At 46.7% G+C, this 9,714-nt stretch overlaps 1 protein-coding gene and 1 long non-coding RNA gene across 2 annotated transcripts in view; one reads left to right on the top strand and one right to left on the bottom strand.

Annotated features, from left to right (window-relative positions):
- LOC135275760 (uncharacterized) overlaps positions 1-9,714 on the top strand; it is a 126,404-nt gene that overhangs the window by 1,634 nt on the left and 115,056 nt on the right. The gene's annotated exons all lie outside the window — the stretch shown is intronic.
- On the bottom strand, positions 3,782-9,029 carry SPDYE4 (speedy/RINGO cell cycle regulator family member E4). Its single transcript, XM_012457399.2, has 6 exons — positions 8,915-9,029; positions 8,166-8,420; positions 7,289-7,347; positions 6,153-6,238; positions 3,966-4,134; positions 3,782-3,841 (listed from the first exon to the last, which is right to left on the bottom strand). Exons 1-6 carry the CDS (start codon positions 9,021-9,023, stop codon positions 3,782-3,784), a joined length of 738 nt encoding a protein of 245 aa, XP_012312822.1. The 5' UTR covers positions 9,024-9,029.

The following is a 9,714-nucleotide window of genomic DNA, read 5'->3' as shown; positions in this document are numbered from 1 at the left end:
TATATTACCAATCTCTTAAAATTTGCCAGTCTGATAGGTGAAGTGACTCATGTGTATACAGCCATTTCTTCTTCTATGTGTCTTCTGTTCATGTGTCATGCCCATTTAAAAACAGTTGCTTCATATTTTTACTGATTTACAGAAGGTCTTTATTCTGGAAAGTAATCCTGCATTTTTGATGCTCACTTTTCATCCTATTCCTTTTGAGTGGGCTGGTTGGACCCTCATTGGATGCAGCCAGGGACAGGAAGGCAACTAAGGCAGCAATCCACGGCAGGTGGACCAATAGCCAGTCACCCAGGCTGATTCACCAAGTCGGCAGAAGAATTAGCTTTCCCTTATTTAGGCTTGGGATTCTCTAGGAGCAGAAATGGTGCTAACAATATTTGGTCTGTTTATCTTGTGACTACATCATTGGGAGGTAGATACAACAGACCTGCAGTCCCCAAGAATGTTTTTGTTTGTTTTTTTTGAGACAGGGTCTTTCTCTGTTGCCCAGGGTAGAGTGCAGTGGTATGATCATAGGTCATGCAGCCTTGACCTCCCAGGCCCAAGCAATCCTCCCTCAGGCTCCCAAAGTGCTGAGATCACATGCATGAGCCACTGTACTTGGCCATCCCAAGAATGTTTTGAGAGCTCAGGCTCAGTGCAGACTCTTGTTAGTAGCCTAAGTTCATCCCGTTGTAAGTTCACTCTTGGGCATTGCACAAACGCTTCTCAAATTCCTCCCAGATCTTACCTGCCTCATTTGCATGTGGTTTATGGTATTGGCGACACGAGGAAGGATCCTAGAATGGAGGCAACCTGTAGCAATAGCTTCACGGTTCCATTTGCTGGAATAGTAATTGCATTCTAGGCTCAGCCATGCTTGTGTTTAAAAATAAGATGTTAGTCTTATGTGTCTGTCGAGCATCTCCTCAGAGTTCATTGACTTCAGTCATTTGATTTCTACTAATGAAACCCAAGATACGTCCTTCCTCTCATAAATAGTTTTACTCTATTGGCCAGACGCAGTGGCTCACACCTGTAATTCTAGCACTTTGGGAGGCCAAGGGGGACAGATCACCTGAGGTCAGGAGTTGGAGACTAGCCTGGCCAACAAGGTGAAATGGTGCCTCTTCTCAAAATAGTGAAATTAGCTGGGTGTGGTGGCAGGTGCCTGTAATCCCAGCTTCTCAGGAGGCTGAGGCAAGAGAATTGATTGAACCTGGGAGGTGGAGGTTTCTGAGCCAACATTGAGTTACTGCATTCCAGCCTAGACAATGGAGCAAGACCCCATCTCAAAAAACAAAACAAAAAAAAAACAAAGGCAAAATGACTCAGCATTATTTTCCAGAGTTAATAAATTTGTTCAAATAACTAAAACCTCATTAAACAAAAATGTTATTGGACAACCAACAATAAATCCAGATCGGTCTGATCGCAGTCATTGTGAAGATGAGAAAACTTCATCTTTATTGCATTTTCCCAGGCAATGCACTGCACTGTCCTCTTTAAAACACACAGCTCCCGACTCCCTTTCAAACAGACGTCCTCTTTAAAGTAACATACAAACCTTTCAATACAGGGTAAAAAATGCATAGGAATTCTCACAATTCAATAACAAACGCTAAACCTCAAATAAAAATTTATTTTTACAAGAATTTAGGGTAAATGCCACCTAGCTTAAAATGTGATAGATATATTATGTAACTAAACTAAGTAAACACAGTGCTTCAGCAGCACGTGTAATAGTAGATAAAAAGGTTTAAAAATAAAACATTTAGGATAAAATAATCATCTCTTGAAAATGAAAACAGAATTCTGTTTATGTGTATATAAAAGGTATAACAGCATTATACAACTTCATAACAACAGTGTCTTTTCCAAAATACTTGTATCTCTAGTTAAATACATATAGTAATAATTCTATGCCCATAATTTTCAAAGTAAACACATAAAATGTGTAGTGCATATTGGACATGTTAGTATATATGTAAGACATACTAAAAATCACAACTAAATTCTCACAGTTCAGTAACAAACACTAAACAGAAAATAAAAATGTCTGTCTAAAAGAATGTAGAAGAACTCCCACCTAGCTATAAATATAATGGATAAGTTAGGTCAGTATCATAGATAACAAGAGTGCTCGCTTTGGGAGCACATAGGATAATAGATAAAATAATTGAAAGATAAAAGATTTAGGATAAAAGTAATCCTTTATTAAAAATGAAAACTGAATTATATTTATGTGTATATAACAACTGTAACAACCATCACAAAACACTGTAGGAACAGCATGCTTTCAATACCACAAAATTCAAAACTATACAAAATAAATGTAATTCTATGGCCAACGTATTCAAAATAAACCAATAAAATGTATAGTATATATTAAAATAGCTCTTAAAAATTTCAAATGATTTAAAATAAACATAGGAATAATTCTATGGCCAACATTTGGAAAATAAACCAATAAAATGTGCAGTATATATTAAACTATCTCTTAAAATCCTATGGCAGTTATTTCATATTTTACAAAGAATTCTGTGAGAATCTGAGCGCCTGCGCTGTGCCTCTCATGCTCCTGGAGTGTGGCAGCCAAGTCCATAGGAAACTGGCCTTACAGCTTCCAGCCAGGGGAGGTTGAGATTCAGCAATGTGAAAAGGGAGATGGTGCCACAGGAAGGGTTGGAACCAGAGACACCCCTGGTTTCTCACATTCCCTCCACAGACTGTAAGAAGTACCCTCAGCTCCTAGGAGGAAAACCTGGTCACACTGTTCTGCTCCTTCTAGAAGAGTCCAGGTTCTTCTAGATGATCTGCACAGGAAACTCCTCTCTTCTTTCCCGGTGTCATTGGTGTCAGGATAAACTTCCTGCTGAAAATGCCCATCTCCCCTGGGCCCAGTGGTCTGGAAGTGAGAGAGAGGATGTCACACTTGAAGGAGGCAGATCTCTAGACTGGAAGGTTATTTACATCCCATGTCAGTCCTAACTAGGGTTCAGAGCATTGTATAAATGCTATTTTATCTCTAACCCTTCATTCTAAACCCTGATTCTGAACCATCATTTTTGATTCTGATACTCACACTTTGGTGACCTTGACTCAAAAAATCACTGAATACGCCCAGAGTCACCCCCAGTGATCTGCTTCATGGCAAGGACTTTGAGGGAGTCAGCCCAGGGAATAGAGCACCCTGGGAGAACGTGGCTTTGGACTTCATCACACTTGGGACCTTCTGTGTTGTTAAGATCTAGACTTGGAACCATGCTACACCCATGTCTAACATGACAACATCATGAACCACCAGACCAGATTCCTAACCCTGAATCTTAAACTCTCCTATTGAAGTCTAATGCTTAGTCCTAAATGTGGTTAGCTGCACAAGATGTAAACCAAATCTTCAGGGAATCCTTTTCCCAAATCCGTAACTCAAGTGTGTCCATCCTAAGGAACCTCCCTAAACCTATGTAGTATCCTCATTTTTGAGACAGTGTGTCACTCTGTGGCCCCGGCTGGAGTGCAGTGGCAGAATCGCAGCTCACTGCAGCCCTGACCTCCCAGGCTCTGCTGTTCCCTCCACCTCAGCCTCCTGAGTGGTGGGGACTAGAGGTGCCCTCCACGACACCCAGCTAATGTTTATAGTTTTTGTAGAGACGGGGTCTCGCCATGTTGACCAGGTTTGAAGCTGGATCAAGCAATTGGGATCCTTGGATTTTCTTTAGCTTTTACTCTGGAGGATTCAGACGTACCTTCTCTCAGGCCGATGACCTCAGGCCTCCATGTCCCCGGAGCTCTAGGAAATGCGGGTGCGATCTCGGGCCCACACCCAGTGCTCTGGGTCATAAGCCTGGATCTGGGAAAACACACACCACTTGAGAAGCCTGAGACTCCCCAGGAAGACCCCTCCCTGCCCTCCTCCAGCCTCCAATCCAGCCCATCTCTCCTCACCCCCACCTCCTCCTTATGGCCCCACCTACCTCCTCCATCTCCTCTGGGGAAACCCACGTCCTCCAGCGCATGGAACAGAGGAGCTGGTATCGAAGCTTATGGAACAAGGGTCTCTGAGAGTGGTCCTTCCCGTAGAGGAAGGAGAGGATGTCCTGTTTGGGGGCCTGGTTGTCCTCCTCCATGTCACTGGCCAGGTAGCTGGGGAGAGAAATCCGGTTGCTGCTCAGGGCCACCCCCAGGAGGGACCCCCGCCTGAGGTCAGCTTCCCAGAGAGGAAGGGCAGGGGACTGTCCTCAGCTCAGCAACCACACCCGCCCTGCAGAGGGCCCTGCCTTCCTCAGCAGGCCCCGCTGGACAGAGACCTGCTGAAGGGTGCCTCTCACACCTTCAGGAAGGAGACAGTCCAAGTGGTGGCTGGGAGTGGTGGCTCTAGCCTGGAATCCCAGCAATTTGGGAGTCCAGACAGGAGGATCACTGGAGGCCAGGAGTTAGAGACCAGTCTGGGTAATACAGCAAGACCCCCTGTTAATTTAAAACCAACCCGTCTTATCCTAAGCATGTGTCCTGTCATCCTTACACAAGACCGGTGACATCACCTCATCCTACTCCCCATCCCTGTTCCTCCCCACACCCCCTTCCTTCTTATGTTTGCACACACCTGTCTCCCCCTCCATCCTAAGGGCCCCAGGGACGGGAACTGACTGGTTTGTTTCTGTTAATCATCTTTCGCCTACCAAATGGCCAATATAGGGCTTTGTTTATCTTGCTGCATTAATTCAACAAGCATTGCTGTGACCTCTCTCTTCCCATCCCCCATATTCCCTGGCACGTATGATATGATGTACTTCATAAGGTTTTGTTGAATAAATGAATACATGAATGAATGAAGGAAAGAAGGAAAGATTTATCTCATACCTAAATGCTATATGAATTATTTAGTGGAGTCAATATAAGATGGAAAATGAAAGGAACTATGCTGAGTATTTTAGAAAGACTTTGATATTTTAGCTGATTGACTGGTTCATGTCTCTAACACCAGCCCTTTGAGAGGCTGAGGTAAGAGTATTCCTTGAGTCCAGGAGTAGCAGTCTGGGTGACATAGTGAAACCTCGTGTCTACTAAAAATCATAAAAAGTGTCTAGATATGGTGGCTGGCACCTGTAGTCCCAGCTACTCAGGAGGCTGAGGCGGGAGGATCACTAGATCCTGGAAGATAGAGGCTGCAGCGAGCTCTAACCTTGCCACTGACCTCCAGCTGTAGGGACAGAGCACGTCTCTGTCTGGTAAAAACAAAAACAAAAACTTTGATGTCTTGACCAGACCCTGCCTTCAATAGAGGTCTAGTGTGATGGGTTTGGGGAAAAGGAGGGCAGATAAACTAATCCAAAATGGATCCCAGGATGTAAGTAAAGTGCTGCAGGCGTGAGATGTTGGAAGATCAGGGAAGGCATCACAGAGGCTGTGGGTTTGGACTGACTTTAAGGAATTGGTCATTCCCTTCAGATCCACATGTGTGCAGGACACCCAGACAGAAAACACCCAATCAAAACAGAGTGGTGGACATTTGGAAGAAGCGGTGAAACCAAATAATGAAACATCAGGACGGTGGGCAGATTTGGTGCTAGAGAGATTGCACAGAGGGTTGAATTTGCCCTGTGGACCCAGGCCTCCATTTAGAGGGAAATCAGCTAAGGAAGTGGTTCAGGTGGGCAGTGAAGCAGGGGAGCTGTGCTTTGGAAAGCTGTTCAGGCAGCTCTAGGAAGTCCCCTGGCTTGGGGTGGGACTCGCAGGGCAGGAAGCCCCAGCAGGGAGGATTTGAAGAGGGATCCATGTTATGCCAGGACTACCTGAATTGCGGTCTCTGTCATGGGAAGCTGGAGGAGGAGGATGGAAAATGGCATTTGATGTTGATGTAGGAAGGAGAGAGTCAGAAGAACCAGAAATGGCAGCTTGCTTGGGGAGCGGGGTCATGTCCATTTCTTTCCTTTCCCAGTAGGAGGGGTTTACGTTTCCTTTTGTTTGATTCTACTCTTTGTCAACTGCACTTGTATTTGTTTTTAGAAAGAACAAAGAACGCCATAGTATAATCTTGGTAGTTTTACACACAGAGGAAAGAGGACAAATAGGGTAAAAAATAGATGGAAGGTTGGAATCCCACTTCCTCCGCTGTCCCAGGGTGTTGGATATTGACGGGTGGGAAGAAGCAAACTACTCACAGAGCCAGGAAGAAATGAATACGTCGGTATTGCCATGAGAAGAGGCCGGCACGGCTAAAATACGCTATGACCATCGACAGGAGATACTGATGGAGAGAAGGGAACAGAATGAAAGAGAGAGAGGTCACATCCTGGAAGAGGAAGATGGTGGAGATAAGGGAATGGGGGCAGTGGTGTGGTTGCCTATCAGAGAAGGGACCTCAGTGTTGGGTGACTGTGCTCATTGGGGGATTGCAGGTGGAGGGGTGTTCAAAGTCGGCTGCAAATCTGGGAAGTCAGAGGAAGGGAGGTCTGTGATGCTCCGATGGGATAACTGGGGGGAGTGTGTCTAGGGCGGCTAGTGTCAGGAGGGTCTTGGTGAGCCGGGTTGATCCTGGTGCACTAATTCAACAAGCATTGCAGTGACCGCTCTCTTCCCATCCTCCATATCACCTGGCACATAAGATGTCCTTCACATGGTTTTGTTGAATACATGAAGAGATGAATGAATGAAGGAGAGAAGGAAAGGTTTATCTTATACCTAAATGCCGTATGAATTACTACATAGAATCAATATAACATGAACAGTTGCAAAATGAAAAGAATTGTGCTGAGTGTTTTAGGAATACTTAGATATTTTGACTGATTGGGAGGCTCATATGTATGTAATACCAGCACATTGAGAGGCTGAGGTCCCCAGGTTCTGAGAGGATAGGGGTCATGTGTTTCACGACTGTGGTCTGGGGCTCGCATCCCAAAGGACCCTGAGCAGAGCCAGGGGCCACCCATCCACTATGCACGAAGCCTGCAGAGCCCTGAGGGAGATGCTGACAGATTATAAAAAGAGCAAAAATAGCTGGGAGTGGTGACTCATGCCTTGAGTCCCAGCTATTGGAGAGGCTGAGTTGGGAGGATTGCTTGAGCCCAGGAGGTTGAGGCTGCAGTGAGCTATGATTGCACCACTGCGCTCCAACCTGGGCAACAGAATAAGATCCTGTCTCCAAAAAAAAAAAAAATCAGAACTTGGGCATCCAATACAATGGGAGCAGTAGGTGGGAGATAGTAGAAGGAGAGAGGAGAGGAAGTATTTAGAAGCTTCATCCTCCCCCAGGCTGTGTGTTAGAGCAGGAACACAGTGGAGTGGAGAACAACCTTACCTTGTCGGAAACCCTCAGATCTTTGTCCCAGGCCAGGAATTTTCGAATGACAGGATCCTCTGTGAAAAGAGAGCCTGTGTTAGGGTGAGAAGCAGAACAGGTTGTTGTGGGAGCTACAGAGCAGAGAGGAGAACTGTGCCTCCCTTGGGGAAGTCTCAAAATTGTGGCCAAGAGTTAGGTGGATGGGAGAGGAGAGAAGGACTTTCACTGGGCAAGGAGGGAGGCTGCCACTCTGAGACTCCCCTGAGGAAAGGCTAAAGGAGGCCCTGGGTGTCCCAATCTATAGGATGAAGAGCTGTGATAAGCCATGATGTCCTCCCATGAGACACAAAGGGACCAGTGCAGAAGTGGTCATGGAATTCCCATCTTTGCTCCAGGAGATAGTCACAGCAGGGTGTGCCCATGGCCTTGCCATCCCCTTCTATGGATGGAGACACTTAGGTTTAGAAAGTCAGCATGAGACATAGAGTTTCAGAGGGTACAGCTGAAACCAAGCTTGCTTGCTTTCATTTTGTTAAAAAAAATTTTGTGATACCGTCTTTCCCTGTCAACCAGGCTGGAGTGCAGTGGTGCAGTCACAGCTCATTGTGCCTTCAAATGACTGAGTTCAAGAGATCCAGCTGCCTCAGCCTCCCTAAGTGCTGGGACCTCAGGCATGAGCCACTGCACCTGGCCTGAAACCAAGCTTTCTCATTTCAAGTGCAGACCTTTCTTAAGACTAGCCTCATCCTCTACCATCTCCTCAGCCTCCGCCTCCCACATGGAGGGCTCACCCACTAGGAGAACATATTCTTCTTATTGAAAAAGTGTGATTATTGGAAATTTCCATTTTTTAAAATGAACCCGATTGGAGGTGCTCTCAGGGGTGTCCTCCTACCCAGCAGCCTGTTGAAGACCTCGTGGTGCTCAGGGAGCACGGAGGACACTCGCTTCCTCTTTAACCTGATCTTGAGCCCATCTTCAGACAGGGTCTCCACCACCCAGGTGTCCTTGGTCTCAGGGCTGCGCTCCAAGTTCAGCTCCTCCTCTGTCTCCTCCTTGGAATCATCTGACCAATCCGATTCATCTGACCATTCCCTCCTCCTTTTGAGGCCAAGGGATTGAGGCCAGGGGCTGGGATCTACCCAGGGGGCTGAGTGAAGAAACCAGGCCATGGTGTAAAGTTTCTGCAACTGACCCTTAGACCCCCAACCCTAAAGCCACATACTACTCTTCCATCCTCCCCCGCCTCTCTGTCTCTAACTTTCTCCAAGCCATGTCTCCACTTTCCCCCTTGCTAATCCCCACCTCTCCCTCACCTTCCCATTCTTCCACCTCTCTGTCCTCAAAAGGTTTCCTCATCACAGATAAGAACTTTCAGTTGGTGAGGAATGCCTCACTTGAGCTCTGCCTTCTCCCCTGTCATCTTTTGAGCGCATCTCCTGACCCCAATCATTGTTCCCAGACTTTCCTTCCATGTGGCCAAGCTGAGTCCCACTCCCTGCACCCTCCTTCCCTGATCTGAGGCTTTCTGAGTCCCTCGTTTCTTTCACACACACCCTACTCAGGTGCTCCTTCCCAATCACTAGGCCCTGTCCCTCTTCTGAGTCAATCCTCTCCCACCACTTCTCCCTCCAGTCACCTCACCTGACGGTCCTGGCACTTCATCATCCACCACCACCTGGGGGGACGGCACTGTCGTGCTAAGCTCGGGGCACTGCTCCTCAAACGCGGGGTGTGCTTGACCACTGGCCATGATCTCTCCCAAAGGCTTTGTTTCTGTCCACACAACCTAGTCTCTGTTCTGTCCAAAGCCGCCTTACAGACCCCGTTAGGACCCTGAAGAGCGTGTTTTTCTTCTAGAGGCTCAGGACAAGTCAGGAGTGAACAACAGCTCTGAGAAGGTGCTGTTATCCACCTGAGTTCTCAAGCGCCCAGAGTTCGATCTGTCCAATCAGGAGGGTTAGAATCTCTGATGTCATCAACTGTTCCAACCTCCAACCAGTTTGAAGAAAAATGCATGTAACTGCCAGACTGATCTCTTCTCTTGGAGATCCGGGGTGAGGGGTGTCTCCTGGTAATGCCGCAACCTCTGAGCGTTGTCCAAAAGCATTTTCAGGGTCTCCCCATTCCTCTTTTCCCTGTCCCAGCAGAGGCTGTGTCCTCTCTACTCTCAACTGGAGGGGTGTTGTGCTCTCCTCCCTGCTGTTCCTTCCCATTTCACAGTCCAGCCTGGTGGGAGAGGGTGGAAAGTGGCAAGGATATTTAGGGTAAGCAGAATGATGAGACCTTCCAAGAGTGAGATTATCATGTCCAAGAGATCCCGGGTACATTGACTTGTTGAATGAAACCAGTACATCAAAGCAGTCAGTTTGGCAAAGCTTTTTTGCTGAATATCTACAGGTATTCACTGTCCTCGATCCTATACTAGAGGAACACACGTCCTT

The sequence above is a fragment of the Aotus nancymaae genome, unplaced genomic scaffold (assembly GCF_030222135.1).
Source record: "Aotus nancymaae isolate 86718 unplaced genomic scaffold, 86718_ANA_hifiasm-v0.15.2.pri h1tg000018l, whole genome shotgun sequence".
Classification (NCBI taxonomy): domain Eukaryota; kingdom Metazoa; phylum Chordata; class Mammalia; order Primates; family Aotidae; genus Aotus; species Aotus nancymaae.
The sequence above is the reverse complement of the archived record's forward strand: the minus strand, read 5'-3'. Positions and strand labels throughout refer to the sequence as shown.

Coding starts and splice junctions, on each gene's coding strand:
- SPDYE4 (XM_012457399.2), bottom strand. CDS start 9,023: ATGGCCAGTGGTCAAGCACACCCCGCGTTTGAGGAGCAGTGCCCCGAG. Junction 7,348..8,165: donor GGTCTTCAACAGGCTGCTGG/GTAGGAGGACAC, acceptor CTCTTTTCACAG/AGGATCCTGTCATTCGAAAA. Junction 4,135..6,152: donor ATTCATTTCTTCCTGGCTCT/GTGAGTAGTTTG, acceptor TTCTCTCCCCAG/CTACCTGGCCAGTGACATGG.